At 41.8% G+C, this 13,708-nt stretch overlaps 1 protein-coding gene across 6 annotated transcripts in view; it reads left to right on the plus strand.

Moving 5' to 3' along the window:
* Nucleotides 1-265: 265 nt before the first annotated feature.
* Nucleotides 266-13,708, plus strand: part of DMAP1 (DNA methyltransferase 1 associated protein 1) — a 396,892-nt gene continuing 383,449 nt past the window's right edge. For 2 of the 6 annotated variants that reach the window (XM_085602888.1, XM_085602887.1), the window contains exon 1: nt 266-345. In XM_085602888.1, the coding sequence (XP_085459014.1) occupies nt 271-345 (75 nt within the window). In that variant the 5' untranslated portion in view covers nt 266-270. The other 4 variants (XM_085602893.1, XM_085602889.1, XM_085602892.1 and 1 more) reach the window with 3 other exon arrangements.

Consider the following 13,708-nt stretch of genomic DNA (forward strand, 5'->3'; position numbering starts at 1 on the left):
ATAATTTAGAAATATCCTTATACCCCAAGTGGAATGTGACAAGTGTGTAAATAGAAAGAAATAATATAAATTCTTTAAAGGTTACTTGTAACATAAGAAAAGGGATGATTTTATCGATCTGCGATTACAAACATGTAGCTTTTGGCTATATTCTATTCTCCAAGATGGCCGCCACCGTTACACGGCGGTACATTAGAGATGTATATTAAATTCTGGGCGGGACAGGAACTGACGTAACCAGGAAGTCTGGCCGCAATAGATTTAAATAAGATGGAAACAAGAACACCCTTGGTATGCCGTTTTGAAGGGTCCGCAAAAGCAGGGAGGCCGATTTTATTTCAAAAGGTAAGCGATAATGAGCCTTTTTACCGACGCACTTGAGCATTTTCTCTCGAGTTGTACATGAGTTCGGTATAAGATTATACAAATAGGCGCGGTAAATAGATAGAATTTGCTCGTTTAAAGACCATTGTATTTTTAATAAGTGTGCCAGTGCTCTCTATCAGTATGTAGAACCAGAATTATGTTAGACTTAATGTGTGACACCGCTCATACATCGGCCGCTTTGCTAGTAGGGCTGTTACTAAAGAAAGGCACACGCACATGAACACACACGGATTTTAGCGACAATGAGTGACGCGCTAAGAAATATTAGGCCGATCAATATGCTAAGTAGAGTCTTTTGAAATATGTATACTTATATAAATAATGAGGAACATATAAGTAGCGATGAGCACAATATAACCACATTAACAGCCATAGATATCGAAAATAGTTGAGTAGATTACCAAAATATAGCCACAAACTGGTTTGAGAATGATAGTAGACTCCATAGAAGTAATAAAGGTTCCTTTAAATAACTGAGACTTAGGAACAACAAAGATACATAGGGATATACAAGTAATGATGTATTATGTCCATTTATACATAGGTTCTTACAGAATCAAGTTGAAAGAGAAGTCAAATTGAAAGTAATCACTTCTCCTGACCAATTAAGTGGCATTTCCTTAAAATTGAAGAAAAGAAAAGGATTTGTACTTTATCAAGCCTTGTGGTGAGCAGTGGATACTAAGCTTTAGACATTTAAAAAATCTTTTGGAGTATTCCCTGTAATCTTTTAATAATGAATGACGTTTTCTCATTATATGTTCTTATAGAGAAAAAAGTCCTCAAATGATCAAAATTATTATTTTTTTTTGTTTTTTTTTGTTGAAAAACCTTTATTGACATTTCAATCATTAACAAGTATGGGCCTACAACCCCCCGGGGCCGGCCGCTAAGCAATCAGAGCAATAAGATCAAATGTAAACACAGGCGGCACCTCGGAGAGCAGAATCTTCATTCTAATATAGTCCGGCCAGTGAGCCGCGCAGGTAGGACACCAGGAGAAAAAGGGTTTTTCATTTTATAATGAAACAAGACAGTAGGATCAGGTGCCAAACAATTTCCCAACAGCGATAAGGGGCAGGCAGAATAATAGACGTAAGCAATAAACAGCAATCTATTGGATCAATGGCGCAGACACAGGAAATTTCGGATGGGGAAGAATATCAAAAACAGTTGCGCCTGCAGGCCCCCGTACCTAACGCCCAGAGAACACCCCGGAAACTGTGGCACACATGAAGAGGCGACGATTCACAACAAAGGAGGTGTACCGCGCTGATCCCAGAAAAGAAAAAAACAAGAAGAAGCGGAGAAGAAAAAGGAGGCCATGGAAAAAGAGATAAAGACTAAAGAGTCCCTTCCCCCAACCCCCCACCCTGCACCTCTGCAAATGAGTATGGCCCCCCCCCCCCCCAGCAGTGTGCCTGTCGCCCTGGAACTAGACCCGAAATATAGAAGAAACAGGGAAAAAGGAGTAAGAAAGAACCCCACCAGACGGGGGGGTGGAGAAAGTATAATAAACTGGAGGAGGGCCTTCAAAACATACCCCCGGCTTCTCCCTCCCGCACGGTGAGGTCTCCCCACAGCAAACAATAAGCAGCACCAAATCGACCATATCAAACAAGGGGATGGGGAGCATTATGCACCAAATATGCTAATAACCATGTCCTGAGAGTACGCAACCATGAGTCCGCCCGTCTACTAGATGACCACCCCCGAAGGATCAGCCTCATCCTTGACCACTCTTTGCAATTCTGCCCATGCCTACCCCTCGACCCAGCACCATGTCCGATGTTCCAAGGTAAAGGAGTGTCCAAAAACAACCGGGAAGCGACGCACACAGGTGGGGTGGAAGTCTCTGAGTACCAACACAGTACGCATCCTGGAGGGACGTCTTTCCCAGTGCTGCCCCAGGATCTGCACTGCACACAAGGTCCAGGAAGGCTGAATCAGCCAAAGTAGACACATGTTGCTGGAATTGTCCCTGGGTCGCCGGAGGCCGTGCACGGGACGAGGCCACCGCCTTCCACTCAGGTCCAATACCTCCGGAACAGATCAAACCCTCAGTTAGCCGATCACACGGTAGCATACTGTCCGGAGTGTCCGGCTGTGCACTAATCGCAGGGGTGGCCGCGACATTATCCTCCTGTGTGCAGTGTGGGAAGCCCCTGTGTACCTGTAGACCAGCATGCCGCCACTGTCCCAACGCTGATGCCACACCATCGAGCTTACTCCCCAAGACCCCGACGCCACGAGCCAAGGAGAAATGAAGGGCACCAAGGGCCTCTAGGAGGTCGCCGTACCCCAGCACAGCTCTCTGCGATCGCTCCGCCACACTCTCAAAAGTCACACACTCCCAATCCTGCTGCGGCCCAGTGGACAGGATGGTAGGCTGCATCGCAACAAGATGGCCGCCGGGAAGGCCCGACTCGTATTGGGGCCGGGACCCAGGGACAAGCGCCTCGAGGTCCACGTCGCTGAAGACAGGGGTCCGGGGGCAGGCACAAATTCAGCCGTTGCGTGGACACGGGCAACAGTCGTCCCCACCACAGACCAGCTCCCGCGAAAATCCGGGAGCAGCCCGCAAGGATCAGGGCGAGCTAGGGGCGGCGTCCGGGCAGCTCACCGTAAAAGGCAGGGGCAAGCACCGAAGAATCTGAGAATTGCACCCCCGGGCATGTCCTCGGTCCGCTACGCTTAGCAGTGGGAGCGACTACGGCGAAATGCAGGCCGAGGGTAGCACCGCTCCGGTGGACCGACTCCACCCAGTCACCACAGGCCGCTGTTGTTAAACTGCCACCCGGCCAAGGCGTCCACTCGAGGTCCCGGCTCCGGGGCTGCACGGGCCGCAAAGTTCAACTGTAGATTTCTCCGGCGGTTCGGCAGCCAGAAACCTCGGAGTCACACGATCGGTTGCCACTCTCATTCACAAACACGATCTCATAGCGCAGACTGAGGATCTCGTGCAGGATATCCGTGCGGGATGCGGAGGTTCACGGAGCCGGGAATCTACGCTGCCGTCCTGGTCGCCATCTTGGCTCCTCCTCAAATGATCAAAATTGATCATTACTCTACAAATGAATACATTTACGGTGGCTTTTGCGGATAAAATATACTACCTCAACTATTCATAAGGTACGCCAGCATTGTCCCTTTAATTTTTAACAAAGAATAGTGGTATTAGATGATATACTAAAAAATGGTACCTCTATATACTATAGGCTGAATAACCAGCAGGCAGAAAATATAAACTTGGAGGGTCACTCCCCATTGAATGTCTATTCAATCTAAAGATGAGGTATGCGTTTTCACTTACTATATTGAAAGTATTATTATCTTAAACAGGAGATATGCCTGTACAACTTAATAGTGTTTATTGAGTGTAAGACTGTCAAGAATAACAAGACATTATATAGCCAAGTGTCTGTTCCGAGTAGTTATTGAAAGTAGCATGAATAAATAGGAGGATGTTTGTGATAGGTTAAGAAATATGTAATCAATGAAAATAAGTACTGTATTGAATATTAACAACACTGTATAATTGCATTTTTGAGTAATAAGTTGGTAAAAATTGAAAAAAATCTTCTTTTATTTTAGATTTGATGAAAGTTTTTAGTCCTGAAGAAGGTGGAAAGATTAAGAATATCACCGAAACGCTGCGTCGACTTTTAACTATGATGACTTTTAATTATGATGATTAGTTTCTTTTGTGATTACTATAGAGTCTAACCCATTCTGGGAGGCAGAGAAACATTGTATAATTGATTTTTTATAAATGTAATAAATGATTTTGATTTTAATTTATAAGTTTCTCAAAAGGTTTACTTAGTTCATATCCAAGATACAGTGTTTTTTATGAAAAACCGTAGGGTAAATCCTTACAGTAAATAGCTTGATATAGAACAACAGTCTTTTCTTTAAGATAATCGATTAAGCTTGTGAACATTCTGACACTTGGTTAAGGATAACACCATAGGCCTTTTAGATTAATAACAGGGACTTTTGTGTTTTTGATTACTTTCTATTCTAACATCATTTATATAATGGAAATAAGGTTTAAAAGATATAAATTAGAGAATTTGGGCTTATCCCATTGGTCGGTTGGAATCGTCCGGTGAAGTTTCACACAGTTCATGATGTCATATTGTCAGGCATGATCCATCCGCTTCCTTGCATAAGTCCGTTGTTTGAACATTTGGCAAGCGTCCCATCGTGACCTTGCTAAGGCACATCGTGTCTGGGGTCATGTTGAGGCTACTGGTACGGGTGTTTGGCGCAAGCGCACTTGGTCTGAAACCTCGTGGAATGGTGGCCATTGTGTCGAGTGTCAGTCGGCCATCTTGTTTTTAGGCCCAAAAGATAACTTAAGCGAAACAAACACAAAAAGTAAGTAAAACATGGAAATTACGAAAAAAAAATGTTAAACCCTCATTAATTCCCCTATGTGTTCGTAATTATCTAGCATATGGCGACATTTAAAGCATTCATATTCACCCAGTGATGTCATCTGGTGCAACATACGATAACGTCATAAAAGCAACATGTATCATGCAATATTCTATTCTTCTATTGTTAGTATGCGTACATATGGTAATTACAAGTTACTTTAGCCATGCAAAATGCAAATCCCACATATGTTTTCTTACATTAGTAATGTTGATTACATTTCAGACAAACACATTAATAGTATTATAATGAATAGATTATTTTAATTAGTATAAACATGCAGAACAGGGGGTATACAAAATGTTGTACTACCTGCCCCATCTGGTACTATCACCTTACTAAAGTGTGCTTTTCCATTCTGTTAATCCTACTGTTTTAAATCTCGTCTTTTCTATATTCCATATCTATGGGTGGTGCTGTGCACATCCCTCCAATAATTTCTTTAGCACAAGTCGCATATCATAGCCACACGAAGTACAATGAACAGCAACTATCTAATCAGCATTATTATGACTGTGGGGAAAGTTCTGCCTACTGGCATTATGAATAGAACTTATGAATATTACATCAACTTTAAAACAAAAACGTATAACACTGTCTTATCAATAGACCTGCAAAGCCCATGCTTGCAATTTTCAATGCTAAAAAATGAATACTATTTTACCCAGCACAATGAAATTGCCTTGCTTTTCCCAGTGCAATGGCTTCTGGGTATGCAAATTATAAAAAAAAGGTGGCTGGTTGTTGCCTGGCAGCCTGACTTCTGGTGATGATGGACGGAGTACTGAAACTTTTCTGAAACTGCCCCGCCCCCTTACCGACAGTCGGACACCCACTTGTGTACAGCAAAGCAGAACAAAGAAACTGGTTTGGGATATTAGGTGTCATAGCGTTTGGTAATTTGTTGGTGCTTTTTTGTGCACTAAATAAACCTTGAGGCGAGCAAAACCCAGAGGGAGATGGGAACGTACCAACTGTTTTGGGGAAGCCAACAGTCAAATTACAAAAAAAAACTGCAGGAATGCCAAACCGAATTAACGAGTAGAGGTAACTAAAGTAGTGCATTTATGTTCTTATCCTTTGAAGTACTTTGAAATGAGGACGCATTTACATGTTTGTCATATGTTATCTGATACGGTAATGTTGTCACTACAACTAAGAAACAGACTTGTGTGATAACTTACGAGCACACAATTCGTGCAAATAACATTTTTCAACGGCCGTATTCACTTTTGTTGGCTTTGCCAGTGGTTGATGTGTGGTCTACCACACCGCGAACCCCACCAATGGGGCACTAGAGGCCGGCCGCCGAGGTCGCGTGTTCAGGCCGGGTGGCTCTCGTCTGCAGAAGCCTGTTCAGCACAGCCGCACGATGAGGCACAAAAGAAGCGACGCGAGGTAGGGTCCGAGTGGCTCTCGTCCGCAGAGGCCTATTCAGCTCAGATGCGTTGCTCGTGATTACTCTGAGATACAGGAAGAGACGCTTTCTTAATGCAAGGTACGGGCAGGGTGGCTCTCGTCACCGGAAGTATACTTTCTAGAATTGCGGTGTACCTGCGGAGGATGGTATCGGTAGCCCTAGAACAAACTCTTCTTTCTGTGGCTGGGTGACAGGGCTTTCCAAGGAACCCCATGCCCGGACGCTTCTGAAAGGCGGGAGTTCGAGCAGCAGCACGTGAGTTGTTGACGGAGGCATGCCTCTAATGCACTTTCCAAGGAGGTTGTCTTTGCTTAGGCTTGTTTTCTTCCTTGACAATATAGAACGTGTATTTGTGTTCTGCTTCGACAGTTAGGTCTTTGCCCTTGATGCTCCCTGTTGGGCTCGTTTATTCTGCTATATTGAAGTCTCATTTCAGTACCTCATACATGCCAACATTTTAGGACAGGGACGTTGGAGATGCAAAATAAAAAAAAATTCCCCATTGACTTCTATTGTAGAAAATGCAATTTCAGGCGGGAGACAGCTAAAATAAAGCCATTTTTGGCTTGAAAAATCGGTAGTCTCCCGCCTCAATCGGGTCTATTGGCATGTATGGTACCTTCAATCAATCAAAAAATCAATTTATAGAGCACACTATTCACCTGTAAGGGTCACAAGGCGATGGGAGAGGGGGTTGGGGCAGCTCCGAGGTTTTCCGAAGAGCCAAGTCTTGAGTTCTTTTCTGAAGGCTTGCAGTGTAGGGCTTCTTCTGGTGCTGAAGGGGAGTTCGTTCCAGTTCTTGGCTGTGATGTAGGAGAATTAACCCCCCCCCCCCTCTAGCTCTTTGGATGCGGGTAGATTGCAGCAAGGGTTAGGTCACAGCCCTGCCAAGTACCACTTATCAGGCGTTAGACTAACACATTTGGGTGTTTGTCTGCATCACTGCACTGAAATGCAAAGTCACGCATAATGCCTAATAGTGCCTCCTCAGCTGTCAAGCGGAGCGCTAGTAATAATGCACCAATACTAACGATTGAAACCAAAGCTGGTCTGGAATGGCGGCTCTAAGCTGCTACAATGAAACAGATATCACCCGACGCCGCGGCATAATTAATGTCTCTGCATGTACATTTTTAGGTCGAGCATTCAAGACCTCTTGTATGTTCTTTAGTATATACTTGTATATTAGTATATATTTATATGTGTATGTACTTTGTGGGCTCCGGAGATCAGCCCTAAGACTTGTCTTCTTCCGCTTAGCGACTTTTTTCTGTTCAACTGCCTCAAGTTCACTGTCTTAATAACATTCATTCATTTGATAACTTTATTTCGGTCGGAGACCATAAAAGTACAGGTTAAAATACATACAAGAATACACATTTCATTAAAACAATAAATAGAGACAAGTTAATACAATATTTAAGAATGAATTAAACTTGTAGTTATCTAAGAAGACAGAATTAATAGAAGGCGAGAATATTTACACAAAACTTTTCCTTCTTCTCCACGAACCATATAAAAAACGGGACACAGCAAAAACAATAGGGGGATGGGTATCGTATGTTAAAACCCTGCATGCCTTTATACAGTATCTAAACCCAAGATTCCTACAAAGGGGGACAAGCCACTTTTTCCTTATTGATTGATACGCAGGGCAGAAAAACATAACATGGCATACGTCTTCTCGGTTGTACTTACAAGCCGGACAAACAGTGTTTTCTGATTTTGCCAATTTGTGGGTGAATGCCCTAAGCGGTAAGCTACCATGCCTTAGCTGAATGTAGAGCTTCCTCGCGAGAGGTGGATAAATTACGTCTAGGAAGACTTCTGCTCGCATTTCGGCTTTTACTAGGAGAAACTCTTTAGTAAGCTTCCCCAGAGAGCTTAAACCATGTAGGGCAAATAGTTTCTGTTGCCTCATCTGACTTATGAGTTCCGTTTTAGGTGTCCCTATACAGGACACCTCCGGAAATTCCCAGTGCTCGATCCTGCCGATCTTTATGCTAAGATTCTTAATATGGGATAACCATGCAATATTCTTGTTTTTTATTAGAGCCCAAACCATTATGAATTCCTCTCTGTATGGTGCCAGTTCTGGCACCGACCAGAGTCTTTTCCAATAGAGCATGGGCCGCAGAGCTGCTAGATCTTCAATTGGTTCCAACCCCAGATCAAATCGTAAAGGAATAAGCGGTGTGCTTAAAGGCAAACCCACGAGGCTTCTCATAAACCCTGCTCAGCCATAGTTAGTTTGGATATGTTTTTATGGCCCCAAAGTTCAGCTCCATCCAATGAGGCAGTTCTAGCTTGCAATCGATATATTTCTATGGCTGGGGCTGCTGGTTTAAAGACCGAGGTTCGCTGGACCTTACTAATCCCTCCCGCTATTTGGGACAAACTAAGCGTTGATTTCGAGATTTGTGGGTCCCAATCAAAGTTCTCTGTCAGGGTGATCCCAAGGTAAACAAAAGTCCTGACTCTCTCAAGGGGAGAGCCATTAAGGGTGGGATTTGGACGGGTCTGCTTTGGGGGATTAAAAATCATAAACTTGGTCTTATCCAAGTTGATCTCCAAACCTCGGGCAATACAAAATGCGAGAAAACCATCCAAAATACGCTGAATGCCCGATGATGTTTTGGATAACCACAAAGTGTCATCCGCAAACATCAGAGCGGGCACTCTACCAGTAGCCAGCCTAGGGGCATCATTATCAATTACATCAGCTAGGTGGTCCACAAGACCATTAATGTAGAGACTAAACAATGTTGGAGCCAAAACACACCCTTGTCGCACACCCTTCCTAACAGGAAAGCGTGCAGACAGATCGCCATACCTCCCACACCTAACCTGGGCATAATTACCATTGTGGAGTCTGGTTAAGATATTCAATAGTTAGGGAGAAAGACCCATATCTGCCAAGACTTTCCACAGCTTTCCCCTTGGGACGAGATCAAAAGCGGCACGCAGATCAACAAAGATGAGGTAAAGGCTGCCACCCTCCACTCTCACCGTTTTCCAGAATAAGACCTGCAGCCGAAAAATTTGATCAATGGTTGAAATCCCCGACCTAAACCCGGCCTGGAGTGTGGTCAATATTTTATTTTCTTCCATCCATCCCAAGATTCTATCTAAAATAATTCTGCCCATTAGTTTCTGGGAGGTGTCTATAAGGCTGATAGGCCTGTAATTTACTGGTTTTAGCGGGTAGCCTTTCTTAAATATGGGGACTATCTCCGCTCCCAACCAAGTATCTGGTGGATCGGCCCCCATAAGAATTGAGTTAAATAATACCACCAAGTACGGGGCCCAGATTTTTGGTTGGGACCGATTCTATATATTCCTGTATATCTAAACCAACCATAATAAAGACATAAATTAATTTGAAGACCTACAACTTCCACCAGTTCAAGTAGCTCTAATGCCCTGAAGCAACCGTACCTCTTTGAATTCAAGCCCACGTATCCAAAGGAGTCCTTCATCAAGTTCGATAAAATCCGGAGTGAGTACTCAAGCCCGCCAAGCTGGATTTTAAGTCCCAGTTTATCCTGATTCTCAATTTTCCCCTATATCTAAACCAACCATAGTAAGAAACATATATTAATTTGAAGAGCAATGACTCCCACTAGTTCAAGTAACTCTAGTGCCATGAAATAATCGTACCTTCTTTAATTGCAACCCACATATCCAAAGGCGTCCTTCATCCGGCCAGATGAATCCCGAATGGTTCATAAGTGATTAGGATGTGTGCTGGTGTTTAATTATTGATCATTGACAGCATGTATGAGTGAATCTATAGGTAAGTGATTAGATGTGTGTATAGATCTAGGAATCACTGAGTGGGTGTTCATAAACTTGTATTGGTGTGTCAATGGTTTCAAATCTGGCACTCTGTATTTTACAGTGAGTTATGAAAGGTTATACTAGTGTATGATGAGGTGTATCTGATTATCATGTGGATGATGTCATCAGTGATGTCATTTGAGATGTCATCATTGGTGTCACTGACCATGTCATGAATGATGTAATATGTGACATCATCAGCAGTGGATTGCGGGCGCGCGAGATGTAGTTAGTACAACTAACTATATCGGAGGAATTTCAGTGGTTTTGTTCGAGTGAAATGTCCAGCTAACTAGAACACCCCTAAAACCTATGGTTTTTTCAGTGAATTTCAAAGGTATTGTAAATGACAATTTTTAATGTATTAATTGTTATAGTGATTTTTTTTGTTACTGATTTTACTACATTTTTTAAACTATTTATTTTTAGATATTTTTTTATTACATTATTAATTACATTATACATTACAATACAAAATATACTTTCTCAGAATGAATTACTTTAGTTTAAATACTTTCCAAATAGGCAATAGACTTTTAAGTACAGTAGTTACAGTTGTTGCAATGGGCAGCACAATTTCAAACACAATGCAACATTGAGCTCAATGTGAATTTCTAGTCAAATGCAATTAGTTACAAATATACTATTCAGTGGATATGCTATAAGGACCTGCACATCGTAAAGTATAAGCTGTAACGAAATGAATTATTCAAAGCAATTGTATTGGGTGCTAGCATATAGTCACATACTCATCCACTAAGAGTAATAGTCATCTCAGAGAATACAAGATTCCAAAGATTTAAATTTGTTAAGAAGGCAATGCAGCACACCACAAAAGTAACATGCACCCCTAAATCAATCTTTTCTCCGGGTATAGTCCATTAATTGTAAATTTCATACAAAGAAAACAACCGATATCCGTTCTTGATATGACTGGATATGTTGTGTTTATTCATTGGTAATCATGCAGATGTCCAATTTTCACAGCGCAGCCGACGCGCGTTTCGCCCAACGGGCTTTCTCAAGGCTGCATACATACAAGAAAAGAAAAAGACATAGTATCTAATACTCTGTATATACAGATATGTAACCAGTATTTTGATCTACATTGCACCGTACATGCAGGTACAAAACAAATCCATTATTTTAAAAAAACCTTAATAGGGTACAAAAATTGAGAACACGGCTCCAAGGGAAAGTGCCCCCCAAAAAAAGAGTGGTCCCCTAGGTCGCGTATTTCGCAGAGAGATAGATGCCAGAAAACTCCCCAAGTGGACAGAACGTGAGTAAAAGAAAGGAAACAAAGTGACCTGGTCCTGTATTCTCAAACTCCCCAAGTAAATCATCCACGTGAAATTGATGCAAAAGGTGAGTGTTAATAAGAGTGACCATGTCAAGTACCAGATGAAAACTAAAAGAATACCTGATGGGGTACTCCGGTTAGTATTACTCAAGGTGATGAAGTCTCACCTTGTAAGATTCGATGTTTCGTTCGTTTTCAATGTGTATGGCTTAATTAAAAAAGCCTGTAAGAAAGATATATCCGTATGTAAATTCTAATCACATTACTGCCATGACATCTACTACGTTGCTTATATCAGTTAGTCGTTGACTTCCATGTCGTCTATTTACGCATTTGGTATTGCTTACCTAATCTCGAAAGGTCGGTCAAGCGTGTTTATTGCGAAGTGCCTCAAGTTAAACACTATCGGCGTTTCCGTTGTTGTGGTGCTTGGAGCGACGAGTAGGACCAGGATCCGTCCTCTCTAAGGAAATATATTAATAGAAACAGGTATTCACGGAATGCCCCGTACATGTCGTTTTTAAAGAGAAAATAACTAGCTCGCGTTTATCCATGATTAAATATTATGAAAAGATTGAGTTTAAAGCGAAAGTAGAACTGTGGCCATTAAGTCAACGCTTAGTACTGTCTCGTCCGTATTCAGAGTTTATATTGCCGTTAAGTTTCCCCAGCACGTTTAAGAGACCGCGTCTTGCATAGAAAACAATGTCGCACATATTATGCAAAATACCTCGTGCGTATCATTTTCAATTTAGAAAAAAACGACTGGGATCTGAGTATTAATACTGTTTAGAACGAAAGTACAACAGTGGCCATTATAAACGCGCATAATGCTGTCTCGTCCGTGTTCCAAGTCTAGATATCCGCTAGGTTAGACGGCATGTTCAAAAGACAGCGTCTTGAATAGAAAACAATATCACACTCACCTTGTTATCATTACGTGCTTTCCCACAGTTTCTGGGCGTATTGTGATTGAGTCCTTCCCGCCATTGTTTAAATTATACGTCATACGTAAAATCATTGAGATAGAAAGTATACTAGGGACTTGATAGTCGAAATTAGTATCCATATAGTGGCGGCCATCTTGAGATGGTCAAATGTGTGTATTGCGTGTTACATGTGTTATTGTCTAATAGTATCCCAATTCTCGTGAAAGAATAAAGCTGGTAATGTAAAGCACCATAACTATGTTTTGAAAAAATGAGTAAAGTGGTGTTAAACAGGCGAGATGTCCTAATGTTTTATGATAGATATTTAAAGATCAGAAGTGAAAAGGACAGATAGCAGCAGGTCATGCGGAGTGGAAATCCTGGAGCCACTACATATATGGAATATACTACTATTTAAAGCATATGTAGCAGATGATCTTTTGTTACTTTTTTACACATATTCACATTGTAATTATTGAAAGTCAAATACACATAAGTTAGATGACATCCAAGGACAAGAAATTATGATTGTCTCTCATGATACATACAGCATTGAATTACAGAAATTCAAACAATTCCTTATCGATGTTGATACCATGTTCTACTGCTCTAAGGGAGATAATCCATTTGCATTCATTCTGTCTTAAAATACTGACTCTATTGCCGCCTCTCTGATGTGGTAGTATTACTTCAAGGCCATGAAAAGTTATCCTAATCAGTTCTGTGTGGTTATGTAAAGTGTTAAAGTGTAAGGCTAACGGATATTGGGCATTGTTGTTTCTAATGGCCCTTAAGTGCTCTTGTATCCGTTCCTTAAGTGGTCTGATGGTACTGCCCACGTAGATTTTCCCACATATACAGATGATACAGTAAATGACAAATTTTGTATTGCAGTTAATGAAATCATTAACTGTATAAATTCTGTCAGAATTGTATTTGAAAGTGGTTGTCTTGTTTAACGCAAAGGGGCAAACACTACAAGTCCCACATTTGAAGAACCCTTTAGGTTTAACTGGCAACCATGTCCTTTGAGAGGTTTTTGAAATGAAACTGGGACATAAAGATTGTCTAAGTGTGTTGCCCCTGGCAAAAGTAATGTTGGGTCTAGGTCCCACCGCCTCCAATATCTTTTCGTCATCTGTCAATAGGTGCCAGTGTTTTTTAAGGATTTTGAATATTTCAGCACTGGCATTAGAGTACGGTGTAATAAATCTGATAAGTTTTGTGCTGCATGGCCTTTTATTGGCTTTAATGCGGCCTTTCAACAAATCTGTTCTACTCATTTTGTTAACAGTATTGCGTGCCTTTCGGATAACTGGGGCATTGTAGCCTCTGGCCATGAATCTTTTTTCGACTGTATTCAGTTAGTCTTCCAGTATTTGTGTG

Source organism: Triturus cristatus, chromosome 4_2 (genome assembly GCF_964204655.1).
Source record: "Triturus cristatus chromosome 4_2, aTriCri1.1, whole genome shotgun sequence".
Lineage (NCBI taxonomy): Eukaryota > Metazoa > Chordata > Amphibia > Caudata > Salamandridae > Triturus > Triturus cristatus.